The 14,513-nt window shown below is 37.7% G+C and overlaps 1 protein-coding gene across 1 annotated transcript in view; it reads left to right on the top strand.

The window, feature by feature from the left end:
* Positions 1-2,359: 2,359 nt before the first annotated feature.
* Positions 2,360-14,513, top strand: part of LOC119428265 (gamma-secretase activating protein) — a 48,422-nt gene continuing 36,268 nt past the window's right edge. The window contains 13 exon segments of the mRNA XM_037695924.1: positions 2,360-2,447; positions 4,070-4,140; positions 5,042-5,098; positions 5,189-5,258; positions 7,781-7,828; positions 7,926-8,014; positions 8,629-8,698; positions 10,414-10,463; positions 10,667-10,777; positions 10,885-10,941; positions 11,031-11,077; positions 12,063-12,148; positions 13,837-13,914. Coding sequence (XP_037551852.1) covers positions 2,360-2,447; positions 4,070-4,140; positions 5,042-5,098; positions 5,189-5,258; positions 7,781-7,828; positions 7,926-8,014; positions 8,629-8,698; positions 10,414-10,463; positions 10,667-10,777; positions 10,885-10,941; positions 11,031-11,077; positions 12,063-12,148; positions 13,837-13,914 — 922 coding nt within the window.

The raw sequence follows: 14,513 nt of genomic DNA, 5'->3' as shown, positions 1-14,513 counted from the left end.
TTCCAGTGTTGTGGAAAACCTTTTGCCTTGTTCCAGTACCAAAGAAAACTCATCCATCAGTCCTCAATGACCTGTTGCCCTGACATCCAACATCATGAAGGTCCTAGAGAGACTTCTGTTGACCCACCTGACAAAACAAGCACATATCAGGACCCACTGCAGTTTGCTTATCAGCGTGGACTTGGAGTTGAAGATGCCATCATACACCTGCTTCAGCAAACTCACTGTCATGTAGAAAAGGCAGACAGCACTGTGAGAGTCATGTTCTTTGATTTCTCCAGTGCATTTAACACAATCCAGCCTGATTTGCTTTGTCAGAAACTCCAGAAGACTCAGGTGGAGGCCTCAACAATCGCCTGGATCAAAGACTACCTGACGGACAGACCACAGTTTGTGAGACTGAAGGGTTATGTGTCTAACCAGGTGGTCAGTAGCTCAGGAGCACCACAGGGGACTGTACTCTCACCACTCCTTTTCACTCTGTACACCTCAGATTTCCAGTACAAAACAGACTCCTGTCATCTGCAGAAATATTCAGATGACTGCAGTGGTCGGGTGTATCAGAGATGGACAGGAAGCAGAGTACAGGGAACTGGTGGACCTCTTTGTGGCATGGTGTGGAAACAATCATCTCATTTTGAACGTGAACAAAACAAAGGAGATGATTGTAGATTTCAGGAGAATCAGGAACAGATCCAACCCTATTTCCATCATGGGAGAAGAAGTGGAGGTGGTGGAGAAGTATAAATATCTTGGAGTTCACCTGGACAATAGACTGGACTGGAGATGCAACAGTGAAGCCGTCTACAAGAAGGGACAGAGCAGACTGTACTTCTTGAGGAAGCTGAAGTCCTTCAGTGTTTGTAGCAAGATGTTGCATATCTTCTATAAGTCTGTTGTAGAGAGCACTATCTGTTCTGCCATCATCTGCTGGGGGAGCAGCACCAGATCAAGTGACTTAAAAAAGATCAACAAGCTCATAAAGAATGCTGGCTCAGTTCTGGGGACTCCTCTAGAACCTTTGATGATTGTACAAAGAAGGATTCTTCATAAAGTGAAGAACATTATGGAGAACCCTCAGCATCCTCTTCATCAGACTGTCATACAACAACAAAGTGTCTTCAGTCAGAGGCTTCTTCAAATCCGTTGTAGGACAGACGCTACAAGAGATCCTTCCTGCCCACAGCCATCATCATCCATAACAACTCTTTAATGAAGCCAGGATGATGAGTTACAGCATTTAGTTTCCCTCTGGGATTAATAAAGTATTTTTTAATTGAATTGAATTGAATAAGCTGCTGAAGGTGAAGCTGCCAGTGACGGGGCTTTTTAATGTCAGGCAAGGAGGTGGAATGGTAGTGATACGGGCTGCTCCTTTCAAGCTTGAATGGTTTCATTCATCATATGCAGAATTACTAATTCAAACACACTGTCACAAGATGAGAAAAACTAAATAGTACAAACAGTGTAAAGGTTAAATAAAAGCATTTAACACTTCTTATGAGGTAAACAGGTAGAAGATGACGACTTGAAGAGGCATTCTGCAGACAATAAAGGGTAAAGTCTGACTTTTCTTCCCCCTCACACATCCGAGGGCCTCAGACATGACTGGATGATGACAGCCCTTCCACAGCTGATAGATCTTGTTGTGAACACTGAGTCCTCATTTGGGTTTACAGCCTTGACACACCCTGCAGGCAAAAGCTGCTGACTCAGCATGGGCTGAGCAACAGATAAAAAAAAAAGTGGCACACTCATAATGGGGAAAAGACGCTTTATTTTTGAGGGATTTTTATATTTAGGGGAGAAAAAAACTTAAAATGAGCCATCGTGCATGACTAATTTGTTGATAACTAATGAGCATTCTAAGCTTTTAGTGTAATTACCAAATTATTTACAATCCCAACGTTACAGAAAGATCTATTATTTATGAAGATCAGGCCTTTTTGAGTATTTATAGAAAAAGCAGGTTCCAGATGTGACACACAGCTGTGAAGTTCCATCCTCCAGCCGGGGCGGTGAGACATTCCAACCCGCCGGATGGACGCCTTCCCCGGCCAATGGCAGCGATCCTCCCCGGCCCTCTGGTCCCGGAGGAGGGAGGTGTTATTCACTCTGGAGCGGCGTGCCATTTCCGCAATGCAATAAGTTTGAAAGGAGGAAGTGGGCGTTCGTTTTAAATAGTTGCTGCAGTTTTCAGTTTTTCACATCCCTAAAGCAAGCAGAAAAAAAAAGAGTTGCGTTTCGGTCACATGATGAAGTCAAAGCTGGACGGAAACCAGGCGCAAGGTGCTGCGAGTTCAATGAAACACGTTGGTCTCTAACCGAGGTCAAAACAAAGGGATACTTTTTACAAGAAATGCTGAAACTGAAGCAGAAGTTTGACCTGCAGGACGACGTGGTGTTTGACATCCTCAGGAAAGAGGCGACCGTCTGCAGAGTGAAAGGTGATGCGTTCAGGTGCTCACGGAGCAAGTTTCTATAATGAACGGCTTACTGAGTCAAAAAGCGGAGGTTTTACAGGTTATTTTGTATTTAGGAAGAAGTCACTCAACTATTATCCAAAAAGATCGTTTATCTGGCAGTGTGGGACACTTTTAGCTTCCGAGAAATCTGAATTTCTGTGATTTATTTGTGCTAGTATTACAAGTAACCAGCAGATGGCGCTGTTTCACCACTTTACATTTTCTTAGGCTTAAACGTGCACTTGCTAAATAGTGAGATCATTCTAAAAAGTAACAACCAATGATAATAATAAGTAGTGGAACCAGCAGTCAACATTTAATTATATTTTTCAAATATGTTAGAACACAATAAAAAATTAAACCGTGGAAAGAGAACAATCGTCATGTTTTTCATTCAACCTTTATTTACACAGGTTAGTCTCAATGAGTCACGAGGACTCATTTACAATAGAGACCTGTTTTAAACAAAAACCACAGACGAGGTGCACAATAACAAACAGTCATATAAAATGAAAAGTAAATAGAAGAAGTGATATAAAACTAAATAAAAAAATGCTACGTTATAAAATGGTGTAAAATACTAAAAACTGGAACATGCCTGCATTGATTTTTGCACTGAATTTAACAGTAGTTTAAAATCCCTTAGAGAGGTCAAAGTCGAGAGCTTCAGATCTTTTTGCAAGTTGTTCCAGGTTACACAAGTGGAGAAGGAGAAGTCCCTTTTTTCCAATTCGGTCCGCACTGAGGGGACACGCAGGTAATAATGTCTTGAGAGTGCACGCTGTAGCTGCACTCACACAGTGACATGTAGCAGGAGATATACAGTACAAAGGGAACAGACCAAGAAAGGAGTGATTTAAAGATAAAAATGTACCAGTGTGAGTGTCTACATGAAGCTGATGATCAGCTGACCATTGAATACAGGGTGCAGTGATGGGTGCAGTAGTTACAGCCAGTTATGACTCTTAGTGCACCGTGACAGACAGCATCCAACATCTGCAGAGTGCTTGCAGGAGCATTCATGTAAATAATGTCACTGTAGGCAATGGACGGAACGAAAGTCGCAGTTACAAGGCGTTTCCTAGCATTCAGAGTAAGACGGGATCTATTTCTGGTAAAAGAAAAAAAAAACAATATAACTTTCAGTGTCTTTACCAAGTTTTTGACATGAGGCTTAAAAGAGAGATGTGCATCAACCAAGGTTCCCAAGTATTTGTAAGAGTACACAAATTCAATAAGAAAGGAAGGAAGGACTGCTGGTACCGACTTCCTGTTTGAAAGCATTCTTTTGGTTTTATCAGCATTTAGCACAAGTTTGAGATGGAACAAATCTGACTGGACGGTGTTGAATGCAGACTGTAAAAGCTGGAAAACTTTAGCAACTGTTTTAGCTCGACAATAAACAACTGTGTTGTCGGCATAGAAATGTAAGGATGCAACAGGGATGTTCTGACCTACAGTGCATTACTTATGTAAATTATGAAGAGAGTGGGTCCTAAGACTGAGCCTTGCGGTACACCATTTATGTGGTTTTGTGCATTTATGATAAAATGTTAAGGGTACGCTGCTTTTTGGAGGTTTCTATGAATATCTTTTGTGTCCAGAATACTCTGAAGCTGTGGACACTCGTATCCTGAATGCTGAAAGCGATGGCAGCATCCTTTACTCTTGGAAGGTAATTTATGAACCAGTGGATACGAATATTCTTATTTACAATAATTACATCAAACTGGTAAACATCCTGCAGGAGTATCATATATATATATTTTTTGTTTGTTTGTTAGCAAAATATCTCATGAATCACTGGATGGAATTTAATGGAATTTTCAAGAAGTGATTGAGTCAATCGATCAACTCGATTCAAGATGGCCGCTACTGTTAATAAACGCTATAAAAACAGTAACGAAAAGGGTTGTAAAATAGCCAACTGTGCACAGATTGAGCTAAAACTTAGTGTGGTAGGAGCTGACAGTAATTTCTAACACATACTCTGAGCTCTAAGAGATCGTGCAAGATCTTGTGATGCCACCTGCATCTGTGCCAAACGTTATTTCTAAAGTTAAACCAAAAAGACTAAAACTCCACCATTTTTTCACGTGAAATATTTACATGCAGCTACTTGCTTTCCCAGTTTTTGAAATGGTGAGTGATGCCGTTTTCTGATCCGTCTTTATGCTAAAGCCACAAGATTAAATACTTCTTTCATTTTGGCTACAATCAGCTTGACAAATTTTTGGAATCCTTACAAGACTAAATAAAATAATAAAAGGGAAATTCTGAGTGTTTGACTCTACATAAATGTTTAAAATGATGGAGCTTTGGGAGGTTAAAGAGTGTGCAAGACTGAAAAAAAAACAGTTTTTTTTTTAACCAATCCCAGGCTATACTGGACTTTTCAGACACGAGCTTTAATTTTCAAACCTTCTGAGCTGAAGAATGTGGTTTGAAGTAAGGAATGTCTAATAAAGAGGTCAAACACGTCTACCTGCACACATCGATTCAGTATTTCCTTTAAATCTATCAGGATCACCTGCCACGATAATCTGATTGATGCTGACTTCTTTAACGTCTAACAGGGATCAACGGGCACCACCAGGATCGGGAAATATGACTCGAACACCAAACAGAACAAGGTATCGTGTGTCTTTAATGCTCCTTTAGGTCTGCAGCTTTGTGTTCGGCTGCATCTCCACACCCTCACTCCTTTGCGTTTCCCCCCATAGCTCCTCTACACGTTCGACAAGCAGGTGTGTGTCAGCAGCTGCTCCCTGAACAAGGAGGAGACGCTGTTAGGTGAGCCTCTGTCGTGTAAAAATAAACGTGGTTGTTGACCCCGAGTCACGTTTAAACGTCTGGAGGAGTTCAGCGGTACACCCGAGACCAAAAGCTTTGAGAATGGCACGAAAATTAGTCGTTAATGTTCTTAACAGGTGAGAGCTGATGAGGACCAGGCTGGAGAGCACTCTGCCATGCTGAACGAGTCAGAACAGCAGGCTGGAGGTTTTAAACGGAGCCTGGTGCTAGCTCAAACACTGACTGAAAGCTAAAGGAAGCAGAATACAAGCTAAACATCCTGGCAGCAAAAATGCTAGCTAAGAGTTGAATTGATTAAGACTAATAATTAAGCTAATAATTAAAATTTAACAAAAAAAGAAAGAAAATAAAAACACTAGCTAAAAGCTACAAGTCACAAAAAGCAAGTTAAAAACCCACAGTAGAATAACCATCTAAAAGCTAAATATACATAAATGTTAAGTTTAAAGCTAAAAGCAGCAAAACAGTAGATATAAACTAAAAGTAATAAAAGGCTAGATAAAAAATAATAGTAAAAGCAAAAGATTAGCTAAAAACTGAGTAGCAAAAGGCTAACTAAGAGTATCACAAGGCTAGCTGCTTGTGCTATTTATAAAGTGTAGCTAAAAGTAGGAAAATGCTATGTAAAAGTAGCTGAACTGTAAATAAAAGCTAAAACTAGGAAAAGCATTCTAAAATAGTAGAGCATGGGCTAAAAGTGGCAAAAGGTTAGCACATTTTAAAAGTAACTGTAGTTAAAAGCTAAAAGTAGCATAAAAAGACAAAAATAAACAGAGTATGCTCAGGAGAGTTTAAAGAAAACAGTCTTTGAATAATTTGAGATCTTATTGTATTTCTGTGTAGAGAAGAGATGACAATAAAGTTAAGTGTTTTGAAAAGTGCAAACGCTACAAAAATCAAAACACCCATATTCTGAACGAGCTGAACGTTTTGATATACAAACGGCTAAAACAGGACAGAATATGCAAAAGGGTTAAAAATCTGGAAAACAAATTCTGAGTCAGCATCTATGCAATAAAAGCTGCTAAAACTTGTGAAGTGCTTGTAATTATATGTTAGTTACCATAAAAATAAACTAGAGAAATTGCATTTCCTGCAAAAATCCAGTTGTGAATGCTTATTGCTGAAGAACTTGCTGAAAAACAGCTAAATGAGCTAAAAACATGCTGAAATGTAGCTAAAATGGAAGAAGCCCATTTGCAAAATAAAGTACACATAGTTGCTGAATTTGGTTTCAATAAGCAGAAATGAGCACAAAAATGTGTAAATTAGCTTTAAAAAGCTGAAATTAGCAAGAAATAGCTGAAAGGTAGCTGAAAAGCAGAAAGAAGCTTAAACTACCAGAAGGAAGTGGAGAGAGCACAATTGTGCCCAATTAAGCTGAAAGAAGCATCAGTGTGCACAAAAAACTGTAAATTATTTGAAAAAAAGAGGAAATTAAAAAACAATAAAACTCAGCTGAATAATAGCTAAATAAAGCAGAAAGAAGCTTAAACTACCAAAAGGAAGTGGAGAGAGCACAACTGTGTCCAATAAGGCTGAAAGAAGAAGAAATGAGCACAAAAACATATAATTTATTTGAAAAAAGCAGAAATTTGCAAAAAACAAACTGCTGAATAGTAGCTAAAAAAGCAGAAAGAAGCTTAAATTACCAGAATGAAGTAGAGAGCACGTTGTTGCTGAATTAGGCTAAAAAAAGTTTCAATGAGGGCAAAAATTGTGGAATTAGCTGAAAAAGCTCAAATTAGCATAAAACAGCTAAATTGTAGCTGAAATAGCAGAAATAGTTGAAACTTGCAGAAATAAGCTGATAGGAACATAAGAAGCTGAAATTATCAGAAAGAAGTTAGAAGAAGCACAAAAATGTTGTAGTTAGCAGAAAGAATCTGAAAGGAGCACAAAACAGCTGAAAAAACAGCTAAAAGTTGCTAATGTTTTATTTTTTCTAATTTGCACAAGGAAGCTGAAAAAAGCTCAACCGGAACCAAATGTGGAAGGATCAGTTCAAAACAGATTTAAAGATATGAAGGATGTAAAATGAGCTCAATTCATTTTCTATATTTAAAAACATGGCAGAAAAGGCTAAATATTTCAAAAAAGCTAAAGCTGCACCAATACCCAAAGTTATAGCAGGATTGTCCTGAACGAGCTGAACATTTTTGATTTATTATTTGTTGAAATAGCACAAAACTTGTGGAATGAGAAATATGCTGAAAAACTTACGGAATAGTTGAAAGAAACCCGGAATAATAAATATAAACAGGATCACAATAGTGTGAATGTTTAATAAGCATTCACACTATTCCAAAAACAAACTCGAAGTAGCAAGCTTGGTGAAAACCAATACTTGTGTCATTTTCCAAACTTTATGTCACAAGTGCAGATTTGTGACCTTGCAACAGCTGCAAGCTGACCAGTAGATGGCGCTGTTTGACCACTTTATCTTTGACATTATAAAATATTTTTAGCTCGTATGAAACTATAAGTCTTGATGTTTACAGCTGTCAGCCTGGCGCAAAACACCGGAGGACAGGAGCGTCTCAAACCACGTAATGTCCAAGATCTTTTTCTCTTCAAGCCATTTTTAATTGAAACTTCATGCACGGGTTTTCTTTCAATTCCTGTCTCCATCCTGTCTGTGTGCAGTATCAAAGTGTCTCACTCTCCTGATTGAGATCCATCCCATAAAGGACACTCAGGTCCTGAAGGCGGTGGACTGCAGGGTCAAAGTGCAGGTAGAGTTTTGCCGTTTGTGACGTTTTGCAGCTTTTTTCAGATTTCTCTGCATTAAAAATCCGAGCTCAAATGTTATGTGTGCGCAGTCAGTCAAAGTTTGTTAAAATTCATTCAAATGTTGCTAAAAAGCCTTTTTACGTATGTCTTGAAGTCAGTTTTATACAAGAACATGTTTAATTTTAACCTTTGCGCAAACATTTTGACAAATCGCTTGAAAACAGCAGCATTACTCAGGCTTTTTTTTCCTTTACAGATTATTTTGTCGTTTTATTTTACAGAACCTTTTAAAGAGAGAAAAATCCGCTCTTTTTGCTCTTTGATGCCAGAGCTTTGGTCTGTGTGAAGCTGTTGAGTCTCAGCAGGAGGCCGCTCTCTGGCCAAACGTGGGACTTTACTCCAGACAAAGCAGCAGTGTTTTATCTGCTACTTTTCCAAATGCTTTTTTTTTTTAATCAACAAATGCCAGGAATTTAAATATCTGCTGTGCGCTTGGACCCAGATATTTTCTGCTTTTGCAATGTTTTTTTTTCCTTTTCATTTATCTCTTTCTGTTTGACGTTAGAAGCAGCTCATTTATGGGTGTTTCTGTTTTATTCATATATTTATTTTCTAGTTTCTTCATCAAGAAACTGACAAGAGATCAGTGCTGGAGAGCCATTTGCTGCTGCTGACTGAAGATGGATGTAAGTTTTTTTTTATCTGCCACTCCTGAAGGGGAAGGGAGTGTTTTTGCTCATGTTTGTGTGTGTCTTAGCAAAATATGTAATATTTATTTATTTATTATTATTTTTATTATTTTACTTTACCGTAACCTTTATTTTACCAGGGGAAAAAAAAAAACCCATTGAGTTTAAAAATCTATTTTTCAAGGAAGTCCTGGCCAAGAGGCAGCAACAAATACAAGACAAAAAAATTACACAGTTAAAAGAAAACGTCAAGCTATAAAAAACATGTACTATAAAACAAGCTAGCTATAAAAACAGGTACATTTCATTGTATTGGCCTCAATAACTTTGAGTTTGGATGTAAAATAACTGAATGAGATGAATTCAGTCAATCTCAGAGTTTCTTATAGCAAGTTCCAAGAAGAGGGAGCAGCGTGAACGAAAGCCTTTTTACCCAATTCAGTCCGAGCAAAAGGGACAGAAAGAAGCAGCAAATCATGTGAACGAAAAGTAGAAGAGTCCACATTTCTCAGTGCAATTGCAGTACAAATATAGGCCGGTAGGAGTCCAAGCATAGCCTTCTACGGGTAAATAGAAGTTAACCAATGGGAGCTCCTTCGGGCAGCCAGGCCATCCCACCCGTGAATATAAATCACAATAGTGTGTTGACATTTTGCAGTTTGTAATGAACCTCAGAGAAGAGAGGTAGACAGAGTAAGACATTGTGAGGAAGCAATCGTATACAAAATATCTCACATAAAAGTTGCAGAGACAAGCCGCTTTTTAGCAGTATATGAAAAACACAACTTATTTCAAAAATAAAAACCCACCTTTAATTTGAGCCTTTTCACAAGATTTTCCACATGGGGTTTGAAAGTGAGGGAATCATCAATCAAAATGCCCAAATATTTGTATGTGTGAACTACCTCTATTTTATTTCCACTGCAAGAGAACACAGAGGGGATCTTTTGTGGACCTCTGGATCTGGAAAAGTACATCCGTTTAGTTTTATCTGTATTAAGGACATTTTAATTTTAACAAAGAGCATTGGATAGCAGCAAATCTTTTTGTAATAGTTCAATAGCTTGAGTAGGAGTGGATCCAGTGCAATAAATAAATGGACTGTATTTATATAGCACCTTTCTATTTTTCTTTCGTTTTTTTAATTTACCCTTTATTTATCCAGGTAGTCTCATTGAGCCACGATAACTCATTTTCAATAGAGACCTGTTTAGGGTGGGGGTTAAGGGCCTTGCTCAGGGGCCCAGAGTTATCAAGATGCTCAAAGCTCTTTACACTACAATCTGTGTCCTCATTTACTCATTCATACAGCACTCTGCTAGATCTCTACAAAGCTAATTGAACAAATCGTTCTAAAGAGACTAATCAGTGCTTTAGACCACATTCACACAAGAATGCAAGAACAGAGGGGACAAGAGTGGGTTTCTTAATCAGAGGCTGGACAGCTGCATGTTTAACATTTCCAGGGTAGTAGCTGAGAGTCATCCTCAACACATTTGCGTGGTAATATTGCACATAATATCATTTGCATTGACCAAAATGGCTATAAGTTTGCATTTTCACATCATAAAATGATTTTAGCGTAAGATTTTGGCATCAAATGTGGCGTGCAATAAGCGTCAGGGACAATGCCAGGCTTTTAATTGTGTTTTATGTGTTTCTGCTGGCTGAGAAGGCTGAAGCATAAATAATTAACCATATTTGTGTTTCAGATGTGGATCTGTACCACGTGCTGCTGTGCAAACAGGAAGGGTATAGAGTGGTGAGTTATTTCTGGGCATCGCGAAGAGCACATGTCCAGTAATTAGGAAGTAAAATAGTTGGGAGGGTATTTTCATAACCTCAGTGTAAAGATGGTTTCAGCCTCATCCTCTGTTTCCTGAGTGAGTTATCCTCCCGAGCAGCTTCGCATTAAAAATTCAGTGTGTCCGCGAGGCTGAATCTAAATGTGTCTGTGTGAGCCAGGTGATGGCAAATCCTGAGCGTTTGTCCAAAACAGCCGAGAGGATCGTGGAGGATTTCTGCTGGGCCCAGTGGGACGGACACGCGCAGAGACTCTACTACCTCACGCTCAAGGTAGCTGCATACAAATCAGCCGAGCAGGGCAGGCGTTCGTGTCCGCTCACACTGATGTGGCTGTAAATGGCAGGGTTAACGCCGCACGTGGGAAATGTCTCTCGCAGGACAAGTTCCTGCTGCGGTGTGTTCAGTTTCACTCCAACCATAACTTTGAGACTGCGGTGAGTCAACTTAATGCCTTACTGTATGGATTACTGTGATAATCAGTCTTTTTTTTTTTTGGTAAAATTGTGTGTTGTTGTCCAAACAGTTGGAGCTGGCTTTAGCTTTGCCTGCCAATTCTTTCCACGCCGTCAAGTAAGCCAATCAACAATACCAGAGTACAAAAACGATCCATATTCTCTAAGTTGAAATGACCTCAAGTGCTTTCTTTTATCTGTTTAATTTACAGTTATGGGAAAATAACATCCACAATCTTTCATCTCTATGGTTTTACATATCGGGACCTAATAAAAATGATCTGATTTTATCAGGCTCTACAATTATTCTTGTCAAACCTCAAGAGAACAAAAAAAAAAAAATAAAAAAAAAATTAATAAACACAACAGATAGCCATTTTAAATTTCTTCCACTTGTGAATAATCTTTCTGAGGAGTGATGAACTCCAAATTATTTGGAAAGGATCTAGGGGTGTCAAACTCAGTTACCAAAAGGAGCCAAAATTTAAAAACTTTGCCTGAGGCACGAGCCACTTTCAGCTGATACATTAAGTCGAGTCAGGTACCTGATATCTTTTCTTGGTTGCAGGTTCATGAACAAGAGTTTGATCTGTCATTTGACATTCTGTTGCTCTGTCCACATCAGAATCAATAATGACAGAATGATCCAACCATCTTTCTAGCTTCAAAGTTAGCCAGCTGCCAAGAGAAGTCTACACTAAATGATGTATTTATCAGTTGTTTTAAAGAAAAAATGAGAAGATATACAATATTTTATATTTAAATTATCATCTTGGGGGGACCAGATTTGGCCCGTGGCTCTTGAGTTTGACATAAGTAATTGCTGCTGTCTTTCCATCCTGGCATTGTGTTAACGCACCGTATGCTCCAGATCCCTGCATTTGCTTCATTCCCCTTTAAATTAAACAGCTCTTGTGTTTCTTCTTTATCAATTTAGGTTTATTTTTGTTGACTAAATGTAGACCCTGGTAAAGACCAAAGCATTTTTTATTATGTTCCGATATCTAAAACCTTCAAATTAACAAAAAGGCTAACTTTATCTTTCCTATGACTGTACTGTATGTACAACCACCATATATTTTGCATTTATCTCTGTCCAACAGATTTGTAAATCTGGGTTTTGACCACTATAAGGTTGAAGAACCGGAGACTGAACCTGTAAGGATGCAGGTGTTCACAAACCCAATCGGTAACACCAACAGTAATCTGGTCACACTTATTTTATCTTGATTAAAAAAAGGAGTTATACTGAGTTTGTACCGTTTGTTTGTTTTTGTATTTGCAAAAAAAAAAAGAGGGTAAGTCTCAGTCGACAAATGATTCTATGATTTTTTTTTCCCTGCAATCAATCGAACACAAAGACAGCAGAATGTAAATTTGATCACGGAAGATTGGAAAGTTGTTAATGTCGGTGTAATTTAAACTTTACATGATTCACGGGATAAGTTTATTGTTACATTTGTCATTTGTTTTGTAAAAACATAAAAAGTAAAAGTTATGGAACAAACAACATGACAATATAATAATCAATTATTTACTGTGGACAGTGATCCAATATTACATACCTATGATGGTAAAAGTACAAAATCCTCAATAATTAGTAGAAAAAAAGTGGTTTTTTTTTTTTTTCAGATTAAGAGACTGTAACAGCCCCTGCTTTTCTGCAAATAGATAAATTATGCCACAGTAGACTTATGTCACATTTGAGCCCAAAAAGGTTGTCAAACAATGAATTTCAAAATAAAAAAGGAACATATGCGTTATGGCCTGAGGAAAAGCCAGGACAAGGGGCAATAACATAAATGGGGGCTCGTCCGGGATTGCAATAAATATCTCGGATGAGCCCCTATTAATGTTACCTCCCCTTTTCCTGGCTGAGCCGGGTCGTAACAATATGTGAAAATCTGAATCCTAGAAGAAGCAAACCTTGAGTCTATAAGTCCTACAACAAATTGTTTGATTAAACACTCCTGCATGGATAAATCAGAGTTAAAAAGGTTTTGTAGAAAAAAAAAAGAATTAAATCCTTGGAAACATATTTACAGGAATGATTATTAGTAAGAAACTTTTAGCTGCAGACAATACTGCAGAAAGATTTTACATCAGATACAAGGTTTGCCACAAATAAGCAAGATGGATATGATGTACAATGGATGTAATAATGGATAATTGTCCTTATATAATGAGTCAAATACTATCTGTAGTTTGGTGATTTGAAGACAAAGATGAGCATGCTTTGTGATCCACAATGTGCAATAAATTTGGAGTAATTTATTTCTTTAATTTTTGCTTTAAGCAAGGTAGACACATTTAAATTCTGTAACTTTTAGGAAATCAGACATATCTCAGGCTTAGAACAAATTCATGAAAAGGTTAAGAGTTTTAGCCTTAAGTTGTTCATTGTAGTTCATGTGTAAACACGCTGGTTCATCCCTTGAGTTATGTGCTACTTTCATTCTTCTGAAAATAGTCGGGTAGCTTTCAAAATCTAATGGAAAACTTTAAAAGAGTGTCAAAAATCTCTAATAATCTATTGATTAAGATAATTTTTTTTAAAAGAGTCAACAAAGTCTGTCTGCTTACAAGCAAAATATAAAGAAATAAATGGTGAAGATGTATAATTTTAAAAGTGCAGTCTTATGTGTGACAATAAAGTCTTTACTATTGGATGTATACATTTAAATTGTTGACTGAGTCTTTGATTTAAAGAATCAAGCACAAAAACTCCTAATGACAGCTCGGTCTCATACAAACTTCTGTAATGTTTGTTACCAATAAGTAAACAATTATTTCAATTATACCTAATTAATATTGATTTAGAAGATTAATAATTTGTTGTTTGATCTCTAACATTTGTATGTTTTGGTTTAACTTTAGGAAGCCTGTGTGTTTGCTACAGCCAGCCGCTAAAAGACAAACAGGAGCTGATCTACACCTTGGTTTTACTTCATAAAGGTGTGTTTCTCTTATCTTTATTATAGACCGTCTTAAAAAGCAGTCAATCATGTTACTGGCCATGATTGTGTGTTCAACATCTGTTAGCAAAATATCTGAAGTGGACATGTTTTATAAGAACTATCAGATGTTAATCAATATGTGGATTCAGCCAATTAAAGATGGCCAATAGACATTAGCCAATACAAAAGTGGCTGTAGGTCAGTCAGTTTCAAAGTTCTTGAGCTAATATTTGGTGTGGTAGTAGCTGACAGTCATCCCTAACACATACTCAGAGAGCTAACAGATCATGTATTATTTTTGTTGAAATCTTTAGCATGCAATTGTTGCATTCCTGAACAGACATGTCTTTCACTTGGCAACTTTTCCTCCCCAGTTCCTTTATTAATTTTTTTACACGGAGCATTTTCTCCACTTGCGTGCTTTCCTGTCTAACCATCAGCTGCCGTCTCCAGCCACACACGCAGATGAATGACAACACTCACTCACCTTCAACCTCTCAGCAGTGACACCCAGCATATCATCATCCAGGAAAACAGATCCAAAAAAAAAAAAAAAAAAAAAACACCAAAAGAAAAAAAAAAATAATTAAATTAATT

Source organism: Nematolebias whitei, chromosome 22 (assembly GCF_014905685.2).
Source record: "Nematolebias whitei isolate Nwh7 chromosome 22, NemWhi1, whole genome shotgun sequence".
NCBI classification, from domain to species: domain Eukaryota; kingdom Metazoa; phylum Chordata; class Actinopteri; order Cyprinodontiformes; family Rivulidae; genus Nematolebias; species Nematolebias whitei.
Note: the sequence above shows the minus strand (reverse complement) of the source record. Positions and strands in the feature narration are given on the sequence as shown.